This window comes from Leptonychotes weddellii, unplaced genomic scaffold, assembly GCF_054177405.1.
Source record: "Leptonychotes weddellii isolate Sample4059 unplaced genomic scaffold, ASM5417740v2 HiC_scaffold_2624, whole genome shotgun sequence".
Lineage (NCBI taxonomy): Eukaryota > Metazoa > Chordata > Mammalia > Carnivora > Phocidae > Leptonychotes > Leptonychotes weddellii.
This window is the reverse complement of record NW_027854768.1, coordinates 1-12,657: the sequence shown is the minus strand read 5'-3', so window position 1 is coordinate 12,657 and position 12,657 is coordinate 1. Positions and strand designations below refer to the sequence as shown.

General features: G+C 46.2%; 1 protein-coding gene across 2 annotated transcripts; it reads right to left on the bottom strand.

The window, feature by feature from the left end:
* Positions 1-367: 367 nt before the first annotated feature.
* On the bottom strand, positions 368-8,250 carry TRIM21 (tripartite motif containing 21). 2 transcript variants are annotated; one of them, XM_006732237.3, is made up of 7 exons: positions 8,146-8,250; positions 6,640-7,094; positions 6,071-6,166; positions 4,773-5,003; positions 2,944-2,966; positions 2,173-2,273; positions 368-1,926 (listed from the first exon to the last, which is right to left on the bottom strand). In XM_006732237.3, the coding sequence occupies exons 2-7, from the start codon at positions 7,045-7,047 to the stop codon at positions 1,376-1,378; spliced, it is 1,410 nt and encodes a 469-aa protein (XP_006732300.1). In that variant the 5' UTR covers positions 7,048-7,094; positions 8,146-8,250; the 3' UTR covers positions 368-1,375. The 2 variants fall into 2 exon arrangements, with proteins under 2 accessions (XP_006732300.1, XP_030882820.1); XM_031026960.2 differs by lacking the exon at positions 6,071-6,166.
* Between the last annotated feature and the right edge of the window lie 4,407 nt (positions 8,251-12,657).

The following is a 12,657-nucleotide window of genomic DNA, read 5'->3' as shown; positions in this document are numbered from 1 at the left end:
CTACCTTGTCAATGTGGCCTCTTCTCTATCTTTAGTGGTGGTTTGTTCTGCCAGTCTTCAGGTCATTTTCTGAGTTTACACTGATGTGTGTGTTATCTAGTTGTATCCATGGGAGGAAGTGAGCTTAGGGTCTTCCTACTCTGCCATTTTCCCAGCCTCTCCTCCTGAGATTCTATTTTAGACAAGGACTCAGGTTGCTAGAAGGATAGCTGTTCTCTCACAGCTTACTACTGCTTGAGTGTAGCACTTTTTGTTCCAATCTTAACAGTTTAAACTCAAGAGAGTGTTTGCTATCACCAGGTGAGGCTGTTACTGCAGTCCTGGCCTTCATAACCATCAGGTTCACCAAAGAAGCAGAACTAGTAGATAAATGTGAAGAGATTTATTGTAAGGAATTCACTTATGCAATTGTGGGGGTTGGCAAGGCAGGTCCTAAATCTGCAAGGCAGGGCATCAGGAACAGCAGGCTGTAACTCTGGCAGGAGCTAAAGGTACTATTGGTAGATGGATCATCTTCAGTGAACTTCAGTGAAGTTCTGCCCTTAAGGTCTTTCACTTAATTGTCCTGGATAAGTTGGGCAGGCCTAATCCAATCTCCCTTAAAGTCAAATGATTATGGACTTTAATAACATCTACAAAATGCCTTCACAGCAACATTTAGATTAGTGATTGAAAAACTGGGGGCTTATGGCCTAGACAAGTTGACATATCAAAAATCCATCCCACCTTCCATTTAGATTGATACACCTTTTGACCAACTCCATTATCAACAAGATGTGGTTGGAAGAGCATGGTAGGGATGGGGGAGCCAGGGGCTGGATATGTAATGTGGCAATCTAAGGCATACATCATTCAGCCTTTATTTTCAAAGGATGACTGTTTTTCTATTGGTGTGGAGCCACTTAGGATCTGATGTGTGTATGTTGCAACAGTAATCCTTGATGTATACAAGAACAAGGATCGAATGGGATAGGTTGAGGCCCAATGCATTTAGGAAGCCCCTTTGCAAACCATGCAAGGTGTATAAGAGATCTAACCAAAGGTCTAGAGATGGAGAGGAGGAAACAAGATTTGGGTCACATAAAGATGGAAGAAACAAGTTTTGGTTGATCTAGGTGATTTGGGCCAAATATAAGTAGTTTGTTTCATGGAGGGAATCAGAAAGCACTCTAGTGCAGGAATGCTGATGTTGAAGGTCATTTGATGTAGATTTTCAGTGAATTCCCTGCCAAAGTCTGCTTGCTGGTATCCTGACCCCTCTGCAGAGAAAGTGGTTCAGAGTTCCTGGGGAAATGAGGCAGGGTCAGTGGCTGAGAAGGGCACCAACAAGGGAGGTGTTGGTGTCCAGAGAGTGCCGCCACAGGTCAGTGGATCCCTACCATCCCATCTCCAGTGGACAGAGGACAAGAGGGGCTGCATTTCTTCCTTCATCATTAAAACCAGTACTGAAGAAGGGCCGCAGAGGTCCAGCGAAGGCACATTCAGAGAACGTATAGATGAGGGAGCCATGGTCAGTGACATTATAGAAGGAGACAATGCGGGCCTCACAGTCCAGGAAGATCCCAACTTGGCGCGGAGGCACTTGAAGGTGGAGGGGGGTCTGGGGGCAGGTACCAGCCTCATATTTTTGCTTGTTCCACAGCCAAATGGTCCAGAAGCCATTCTCGGGGCTGAGCAAAAATTGCCCCTTCCTTTGCACAGAGTCTCTACAAACACCCAGGTCCCAGGCCTCCTTTCCTGTCACATCTACCTCCCAGTAAACCTTTCCAGAGTCAAAGCACTGGGCACCCAGGACCATGGGGTAACTGTCAAATCTGTCCTCATTTTCAGGCACTTTCTGCTGGCTGTCTCCAAGCCTCACTTGTCTCTGATCCTTTGAAAGGATGAGCCACGGATTGGCTGTGTGTGGATCCAGAGTGATGTGTACTGCAGAGAGAGGACCACAGTCAGGATGGGAGAGGGAGGGGAATCAGGAACCCTGGGCCGGTGGTGGGAGGTGACTGTGGCCTCACTGTGGGAGGAAAGGAACCCCAGGCCTGACTTTTGAGGGAACTGCCTCTCTGTCCCTGCCTCACCTACCCTGACCTGCATTTCTCCCTGACCCTGGGACTCACTCTGCACCCTCATCACCCACTTTGTTCCCCAGTCCCACACTCCTGGTACTCGCCTCACCTCCACATGTCCTCAGCATCCTCTTCAGCCCTGGCACGAGGCACACACTCCTCAGGTCTAGGGAGGTGACGTCCAGCTCCTTCAGGTTCCAAGACTCACTCCTGGGGCAAACAGTTACAGACCCTGTCTCCAACTCCTGCCCCACCCTCCTGAACCGCAACACTATAACCTCCCTTGTGGATAACAATTTAGTGCAAATTTACAAACACCTGTGTTAGGATCCCGGGGTGGGGGGGGCGGGTGGAAGGCAAAAAGATGCAGGACTTGGTTCCTATCTAGGCCTTCCTGGTTACATGGGCCCCCTGAAGCTACTGGACAGTCTATATCTCTTCCCCAAGCCTGAGATAAGCAGGCAAGCACATTGTTTCATTTTACAGGTGAGGCATGTGCTACAGATGGAATCACTTCCGTAAGGATCCCCAAGGAGTCTTGCCCATGCCCCATGCTGCTGGTCTCACACCTGGCTCTTTCTGGGAGATTTGTAACCAGCTAGATTCTTTTTACCTAGCAGGCTGTGGACTCAGAATTTCCCGGTTTGTCGGGGTTCACTTTGTGAAGCTCTTATAGTCCAATTACTTTGGGCAACTCACCAATTGAGGTGCCCATTAATTAGCTTCAGACCAGAAAATATTTTATGGATGATTGGGTCTTTGAAAATAGGGAGGAGAATGGGGAAAACATCAGTGCATGTTTTTCTAACTCAAAAACCTTTTCCACAGGTATGTATGCTTCCTGTCACCCTCTCCTCTTACAAAGAAAACCTCTCCTTACCTTCCCAGGACACTTTTCACCTCCTGAGGAGAAAAGAGATAGAGTGTAAATTCTGGATCACTGGTTTCTCATGGAGACCTCAGTTCTGTGGGTGAGGTGATGCCCCCCTGAGGCCCATGGGACATTGCTCTACCCTATTGTTCCTCTGGGCCAATACCAGAAATATTTCTGACCAGCTTGGAGGAGAAAGGGTGTGGATATTTGTGGGGTAACCAGGGTAACTGGCATGGGTATGACCTATAGCGAGGGGAAGGATGACCAGTTTAAGGACTCTGATTCAGAAGACAAATCAGAAAGCCCAGATTTGTGGGTAGAGGAGTGGGGGGACAGTGGAAAGGAATAAGTAGCCCAGCCTGGCTGAGGCCCAGAGACAGTCACAGGGTGAGAATGGCCAGGTCACGATGCACAGAAACTGCTCCATCTCATTTGCAGGCTTGTATTGTTTGGGAAGGAAGGGCTCTGTTTTACGCTGGAGTTAATGCTACTTTCTCATGCATGTGAAATTGAATCATTTGAGAATATGCTGTGGCAGGGCTTAGGAGCCCTTCCCTGGGAACAGACACACTCCTAGGCCCAGTCAAAAGTGTGTTAGAAAGCATGGCTCAGTGTTGGGCAGAAGCAAGATTTAGAGAATGAGAAGAAACAAACAAAATATAAAAAACACAAGAATGGCTTCATGACCACATCTGACAGAGACCTTGAAAAGGTTGGGGAAGAGAAAAACTGCAGGAGGTTAGAGCAGAAGGAACTTTTTGAGACCCTCTGGTCGACAGTTTCCCAAAACAAGGCAAACATATTAGGGGATGAGAGATGATTTTAAGTAGAACACACGTGGGTGAGTTTTTTAAAAAAAATAGTTATATGCTTACCTTAATTTTAGCTCTGCCTCTTACTATTTGGGTGAAACTGGTCAAGTTACTCAGCTTTAGTCTCTAAGTTTCTCAAACTCTCTGCCCCTCTGTTTTCCCATCTACAAAATGGGGATAACAGCACCCATACCTCACTGCATTGTCATGACAGAATGAATACACTGAAGCATGTCCTATGTGCTATTTAAGAAATGGCCATTGTTGTCATGAAAATAGAAAAAAAAATCAGTAACATATTAACACAGGGTTTCGTGGCTACTAGTGCTTAGGGCAAATTTCCTTTTATGCTAAATTTCTTCTGATGAAAGAGTGAGACAGGTCAAGGAAACAACATGCTAACAGGATCTGGGTAGTCCACAGATATGCCAGGAAGTGTGAAGATGATACATCGTGACTAACGTCTGGGGAATCCTTGTTATTCAGTCCACTTCCTCCCGCTTGTTTCACAAATGGAGAAAGTAGGTCTAGGAAAAGAAAAGCACTTGCCCTAGAATGATGGAGACAATTGGTGGCAGGGCTGGGGCTGGGCTACTGTCTCTTAATTTCTAGGGCCGTGTTTTCAGTTACATGTATGAGAACTTTCCTATGGCCAAACCCTCATGTAGAAGCTTTTGTGGTTTCTCTCATTTAATCCTCACAAAAATCCTTTGGGATATTTAATATTATACTATCCACTTAACATATGAGAAATCTGACACTCGGCAAGGTTAAGGAACTTTCTCAAGGTCGTGAACCTGGTATGTGTCAGAGCAGGCTCTAACAGGGATGCATGTTCTTTTTAATTGCTGCAAGGAAAATTCCCTCCTAAATCGGGACCTTTCCAGGGCTTGAATGCAAACCACTCATGGGTCTGAATTCCGGTTATTCCAGGCACCGGGTTTCCATTTGCTGATGCTAGAGCTCCCCGAGGCTGCCCGTTTTTCAGTTTCTCCTTGGGCTGCAGGGAGGGGGCCGGCTCACCTGCAGCAGCTCCAGGGCTGAGCCTCTGCTCCTCCTTTCCAGCTCCATGACCAGCTCCTGCAGGGCTTGGCTCTTCTGGGCCAGCATGGCCTCAGCCTCCCCCAGGATTCTCAGCTGTTCCCTCTCCTCCGTGTCTAGTCTCTGTAGTTGCCGCTGTTCGTCCATAGCCAGGAAGTTTCTCTGCTGTACAAACTCTGCGTGAATCCTCAGTTTGTGTGTCTCAACCTGGCTCTTTGGTGTCAATGGAAAGAGAAGGTTTTGATCAAAATCTCCTCAGCTTCGGGAAGGAAGGTGTTCATATCTATTTCTATTCCCGTAGACTCAGCACTCTGGGTCTCAGAACATATGTACGTACACACACTGTTTTGCTGGGGAGGTGCGTGGGTGAGGCCTCTGGGCTGAGAGGGAGATGGGTTTATGGGGGGGCCCGCTGTAGCTGCCCCACAACCACAGCTGTACTGCCCGTGGTATCAGACTTTCTACGGCCTCTTTCAAAACCCAGTTAGCCCCCAACGGTGCCGCTCTGTCTTCGTATCTCTGTGGGTTCCTGAGAGAGTGACCCGTCCCCACCGCCAACAACCTCCCAAACACAGGCTCACAACACTGTTCCTCAGTCCCAAGGAAAGGGAGTCTTTGGGATAATCTTTGCTTGTCCTCTCCTGTTAGTGACTGAAGGTCACCCGATGACACAGGATGACTCCTTTTGCCACCACAGTCTGACTTACCCTTCTCTGATCCCACATCTTCCTTTTCTGGGCTTTATTTGCCATGAGTTCCCTCCATTCCTCTAATCCCTGACCGCCCCATCTCCCAGTTAGAGGCAGAACAAGCTTTAGTTGTCCATTCTACTTTGGACCAGTGATCTGGACACGGTCAAGCAACTACCCGCTCACACTGGTTTTTCTATGTCTGGCCTTGGTCATTCCCATAACTCTGTTCCTCACAGCCCTTGTCATTTCCTGACAGGTCTAGCCATTGGGCATCTCTCCTAGGGGACCTCTGTCCCAGACACAAAGGTGGGGTGCTGTCATGTTTTAAGACCAGGCTCAAGGATCAGGAGCTTTAGGGTATGTCTTGTTCCTCTTGGCACCTTCTTCTAAGACTCTTGATTTTTCTGATTGGGAATTTTCTCCTTTTTAATCTCCTCTATCAGGAGACCTAGAGAACAGCTGGTTCTTGGAGAGTGCGATATACTATCACTCCCCAGATGCGCATAGCTATGGTTAGGGCTTGAGACCAGGACCCTGGACTCTGCCCTGGCTTCTGATCTGAGATTCCCTTTGGGACGCGACACTTGCCTTCCAGGCTGCTCTCTTTGTTGCAATATTCACTTCCAACTCCTCAGCCAACTCCTGTCCTTTTCTCAGTTTCCCTAATGCCACCTGTAGCTTCTCCTGCAGAGAAAGATAGATTAGTGCCCAACCAGACCAAAAAGTGGGGTGGGGTGGCATGAAGATGACCACCACGCTGGTACTTTGAAAAGCCTGAGTGCAGAGAAAGAGGGAAGACTACGGTCTGACTGGGGTAGGAATTCTGCAGATGTTTCTTAAAAATACAGCCATACTGTTGGGGGGGTGGTATGGGGTGGGGCACTACTCATTCCTAATTAACCAGGAGGCTACAAGGAAATGTGATCCTTGCAGCATTTTCCCAAGCATACTCCCTGCTCCTAGGGAATGAGAAAGTTGTGCTGAGCTTGCAGTTCTCTGCTTAAATTAGACATGGAAGGTGGGAGACCCCCTACATTTCCCCAACCCCTCCACTCCACAGGCGACTCTGCCTCCCCAGCTCTGGGGAACAAAGCACCCCCCCCTCCCAGGGACACATCTCCCTTCTACCTGCTCATGCCTCTGTGCTAAGGCCTCACCTGGTATTCCCGAGCAGCCTCCTCAATAGGGACCATGTGGTGGTTACGGTGGCTCTGGGACTGGGAACACACCCAGCAAAGGGTCTTCCCATCTTCCTCACAGAACAGGTGCAGTTTCTCTCCATGTACCTTACACTGCTCCCCCTGTGTGCCCTCCTTGGCACTCTGGCCCATTTGTTTGAGGTTGTCCACCATATTAGCTAGTGGCCAATTGGGTCGGAAGTTTCGGAGCAAGAACTTGTGCTTACATATAGGGCAGACGCCGCCCCCATCTCTCCCGACCTCAGAGATGCACTCGTGGCAGAAGCTGTGGCCACAGTCAATGCTCATAGGCTCCACCATGGGATCCAGGCAGATAGGGCACGTGACTTCCTCCCACATCATTGCCAAGGGCGCTGCTGAGGCCATAGGGATAGTGTTCTTAGTAAGCAGCGCCGTGGAGATTCTGGGGTAGCCTAGTGGGGAGACGAGAAAAGAAAGAAGGTAAGTGTTGTGTGAGGAAAAAACAATCCAAAGGAAAACATGAGGATGAGTGAAGTGGAAAGGGTGAAAATAAGACCAGAACATTAACTTGAATAATAAGAGCTTCTCCCCTCTAGTCTCATCTACTTATCTAGTCAGACAGAAGGGGAAACTGAGTCCCCCAAAGAGACTGTGAATGTTATTGAGAACTTCAGTGATAAAGCTGTTTACAACTCTATTTTCATCATGGCCATCTCTGCTTCATCCTCTGCTCCCAGGCTTTTCCTGTTCATCCTCTCCCCTCTCGGGCCACCAGTCCCCTGCTGAGCAGCTCATCATCAATGATAGGGGACATTTACTATGCACACTCCATGTGCCTGAGAAGGTGCTTCATGCTTTGCAAACATCATTAATCTGCACAATAATGGCAGGAATTATATATATCTGTGATTACGTACATATTTATTATATATGTGTATCTGTATGCATATGTACCTGTAGGTATGTATGGGCTTACATGTTTGTGTTTCTATACACACAAATGTGTGGTCAAGCGCTCCCTGGGTTCTCCTCTCCTTCCTGGGAACCTGGTAGCTGTCTTCATTGCCTCTGGGGCACGGACTCATATGTTTCTAACATCTGAAACCATCCTGCCCCTCTCTAACTCTAACCCTAACTCCTAACCCTCACCCTCAGGGGGGAACTGTCGACGGGAGTCCCTGGACCATGCTCCGGGCTAGGTTGCCGCCCCGGTTGGGCCCCACTCAGGCGGCAGCAACAAGGCGGCCCTGGCCCCTTCCTCCTTCCGGGTGGCTTGGAATTCACTTTCACAGCCGGGCCCCCTTCCAGGCAGGCTGCCAGCCGCGGCCGGGGGGGCGGGGCGGACTGCTGGGCTGGGGCTGAGCGAGCCCCACTGCGAAGGGAGAGCTGGGACTACAGGCTCTAGGGGTGAGCAATGGATGGAAGGGGCCCTTCGAATCTGGGGCAGGGGAGAGAGGTCCCCCAGCCAGGGCTGGGGCACTAGGGTCTGGGCGAGTCACTCACCTTCTCAGGGTACTGAGCAGCCGGCAGCAGGTTCCCTATTTCACTTTCGATTTCCCGTCGGAGTCACGTCGCCAAGGAGGCGGGCCGAGGGGCGGAGAGTGGGAGGAGAGGGCGTTGCGTGAGGCGGGGCAGAGCTCGGGCGCCGCAGGTGGCGGAAGCCCCGGGCTGGCCGTAGAGAGAGCTACGCAGCATTTCGTCCTTGCTTCGCCCTCCCTCCCGTGTCCTCAGATTCTAATAAGATAAAATATCGCATCTAAGATGGAGGAATCATGTTGTGTCCTTTGACACTGGTCATCATTACTCCACACCAACGTGTTGTGCCGTGCCCACGTCTGGGAGCTGCTCTTGGGGAGGTTTGGATGGCGACAACAGCGCCTGGAGCTCTCCCTTACACGCCACCCTCTGCTTCCTACTTCCAGAAACAAGTCCTTCTGAGGAAAGACTTGATATTCTTTTAACATCAGGGGGTGAGGGATTTATACCGCAAGACCCCAAGGCAGGTGTCACGCCGGTGAGTGGTAAGAAAGGAATTGACATTTAGTGGGCACCAACTGTGTACTTGTCACTGAGCTAGGGATTTTCTGAGGTTATTTTTTTTATTTTAAGAATTGTAAAATATAACAAAATTTGCCATTGTAACCATTTTCAAGTATATAGTTCAGTGGCATTAAATACATTCACTTCATTGTGTGCCCATTCGCACCATCCATAGAACTTTTTTCATCTTGCCCAACTGAGACTGTTCAACAATAATTCGCCCATTATCCCCTCCCCTCAGCACCTGGCAGCTACCATTCAATTTTCTGTCCCAATGAATTTGACTTCTTTAGGTGCTCCAATATAAGTGGAATCATACAGTATTTGTTCTTTTGTGACTGGCTTATTTCACTTAACAAAAGGTCCTCAAGGTTCATCCATGTTGTAGCATGTGACAGGATTTCCTTCCTTTTAAAGGCTGAATAATATCCCAAAGTCTGTATATGCATTTTGTTTATCCATTCATCTATGAATGGACACTTGGGTGGCTTCCATCTTTTGACTATTGTGAATACTGTTGCTAGGTCAGGTTATAGGATTTAAGCCACATAACAATTTAGTGATTGAGGAGTTATTAAACTCACATTCCAGGAGAGGACATGGAGGCCGAATGGAGTAAAGTGACTTGCTTGAAGTGACATAGTAAGTAGGTGCATGAGAATTAAAGGTCCAGAGAAGACCCTCATTTTAGTGACAGCCCAGAGATAACAGACTGCCCCATCAGCTCAAGCAGAGGCTGTAGGGGCAGCTGGGAGGGATGTGGTTAAAAGCTGTAGAGGAGGAAGGGGAAAAAAAGGAAGGGTGATGAGACTAGAATAATTCTCAATTCCTTCCAGCTCATATTTTTTTTGTCCCTGTGTAACTTAAGGTAAAAACATTAGTTGAACTTTGCTAAATGTTTTCTATAGATTTAGGAAACCTAAAAACACTTCATGCCTCTTTGAAATTTTCAGTTCTGTTTTTAAGAGAATTTGTATAGTGGAAGGTTATTAGGTGACCTCTAATATCCAAACTGTATCACTGTACTGATTTGATTCCCGGAACATAGTTCCAGAAAGCAAAGTGGGGAAAAAAAAAAAATCAAAGGAAGAGACCTATGTATGAATTTGCAGACACTCAGAAAATGACTCTGCTTCACATCACTGCATTCACTCATTCCTATAGGCACTGAGTAAGCCACTGTTGGGTGTGGTAGAAAACATAGATCTCATGATAGGGCAGTCATGGATTCAGGGCTAACCCGGCTATTTACCAGCCACGTGCCATCTCTCTGAGCTTCAATGTACTTACCTATTAAATAAAGATATTAATACACACCACAGGGTTGCTTTGGTACATGTTCAATAATATGCATATAGATCGATGAATATAACACATGCATGCTGCAACAGTCTCCACCTTGGTATTGGCTATAAGACCAAAGTTGCTACTCATTCCAAATTTCCCTCACTCACTGCCAGTATGTTAGTACTTCAGTGTTCTTTTCCTGGTGAGTCATCCAAATCATTCCTGAAGGATCAGTATCCTTAATGTTCCTGTCTTTAATGCACTGGCCATTGTCATCAGGCAATCATAACTAGGAATCTCTCCAATGTATATTTTGGGTTTTAGGCATAGTCCTTCTTGCCCCATTATGTACCAGCCACTTAAATTCTCCTTGGTAATAGGAATAGGTCACTCCAGCCGGTATAGAAAGCCTATCCTCTATTTCGTCAGTGGCTGAAGGAGACCCACAGAGCAATGGGATAGTTGCAAATTCCAAAGTCTTTTTTTTTTTTTTTTTTTAATTAGGCCCTCCCAAACAGGCTGAGCCCTATGTTGGGGGATGGAAAGAAAGTGTTCTATAAAGGAGTTACTAATTTGGTGATAATAGGGGCCACTTCTACCTCCTCCCTTGATTCTCTGAAGTGTGTATATATAGTAGATATGAAAAAATGCCCACGATATAGTCATTGATTTTAATCACTTACCAGAATTTATGGGACAACCTTCCTATCTCATAGAGTGGGGTTTCCAAACTGGTGTCATAGCTGTACCTTTAGCAGGGCATCTCATAGTCTTATTGGGCCGACTTTTTCTGGCTGATGGTGTACATTGTAAGACTAATAATGCATTCCATAGGGCAATCCCATTATCAGAATTCTTTGATTGCAAAATCAGTTCCTCAGTTGCAAGTGATGTTGGGATATCCTGATGGTGTAAGTCTAAAAATCATGGTGCTGGCAGAAGCAGTGTAGGAGAGAAAATGAATCTGTCTTTGGAATATTACCACCAATTTTGTGAGGACAAATTGCTGTTGGTTCAATTCAACCAATGTGCCACTAGAAGACTGTGTATTCTAAAAGCAGTGAAAATTCAGGCTTAGAGTTGGTCTTTTATGTATCTGTCCAGAGCAGCAAGGATAGAGGCTCTACCTGAGCCTGGGTTTCCCCTCACTGAGGCTTCTCTACCTCTACTGATATGGACTCTTGTATAAAAGCCCATTGAATGGCAACAGGTCACTGGAGCAGAGACTGATCAATATCCACTGGATGGGTCATCTTGTTCACCTGATTATTACTAATTAAAACTGATGCATTTAGAGTCTAGGTACCTGGCACAAGGTATCTAGTTTAGTAATAGGGGGTTTAAGCCCTGTTTGATTCCATATACAATGATCTTAACTACAGTCCTGGGAAGACTTTTTTTTTTTAAGATTTTATTTATTTATGAGAGAGAGAGCACGCATGAGAGGAGTGAGGGGCAGAGGGAGAAGCAGACTCTTGGCTGAGCAGAGAGCCTGATGCAGGGCTCGATCCCAGGACCCCGGGACCATGACCTGAGTTGAAGGCAGATGCTTAACCAACTGAGCCACCCAGGTGCCCCCTTGGCAAGCCTTTTATTTTATTTCTACATATTTAAGACCAACTCTTCTCAGTCTCAAGTCAAATACCATCTTCTTTATATAAAGACTTCTCTATTTCCCGCTTGTCTACTAAAGAGTCCATTTTAGTTTTTACATGTGCTTTCTTTTGGAGGCATAAATCACTACAGGATAGGACTGGAACCTGATTAATCTCTAGGTAAAGTACAGTGAATATAGGAACCCCAATATTGTGAACCATTTAAAAGACTACCAGATAGTGTAGATTTTAGGATGAATAGAATAGTCTCTCAGGAGCAGATGGAATTGGTCTCAGGTTTCATCCATCTGCTTCCATTTACCATCTTCCCTCCCATTCCAGATTTGAGAGACAAACTAGCATTAGCCATATTTATTAGTTTTAAGGCAAAGAATGCATTTCTGAATGCAGAGCTAGAAAAGCTCAAGAAACAATTTCATCAGAAAGATGTACATATTTCAACATAGTTAATAAAAAAATAGGTAAGTATCCATTAAAAATTATCTGCTTTTACATTTTACAAAATACAACATCCTTTCCTGATTAAAACTCTTCAGAGTATAGGGATAGAGGGAACATTCCTCAAATTCATAAAATCCATCTATGAAAAACCCACAGCGAATATCATCCTCAATGGGGAAAAGTTGAGAGCCTTTCCCTTAAGATCAGGAACACGTCAAGGATGCCCACTCTTGCCACTAGTTCATCATAGTACTAGAAGTTCTAGCAACAGCAGTCAGACAACAAAAAGAAATAAAAGGTATTCAAATTGGCAAAGAAGAAGTCAAACTCTCTCTTTTCGCAGATGACGTGATACTTTATGTGGAAAACCCAAAAGACTCCACCCCCAAATTACTAGAACTCATCCAGCAATTCAGTAATGTGGCAGGATACAAAATCAATGCACAGAAATCAGTTGCTTTCTTATACACTAATAATGCAACTGTAGAAAGATAAATTAGAGAAACGATTCCATTTAAAATAGCACCAAAAACCATAAGATACCTCGGAATAAACCTAACCAAAGAGGTAAAGGATCTATACTCTAGGAACTACAGAAAGAAATGGAACAAGACACAAAAAGATGGAAAAA

Bases quoted from the DNA above. Each gene is read 5' to 3' on its own strand.
- TRIM21 (XM_006732237.3), bottom strand. From the start codon at position 7,047: ATGGCCTCAGCAGCGCCCTTGGCAATGATGTGGGAGGAAGTCACGTGC. The intron at 5,004-6,070 runs GCAAGTGTCGCG...TTGACACCAAAG, and splicing joins CAAAGAGAGCAGCCTGGAAG to AGCCAGGTTGAGACACACAA. The intron at 2,967-4,772 runs GTGAGCCGGCCC...TTTTCTCCTCAG, and splicing joins CAGCCCTGGAGCTGCTGCAG to GAGGTGAAAAGTGTCCTGGG.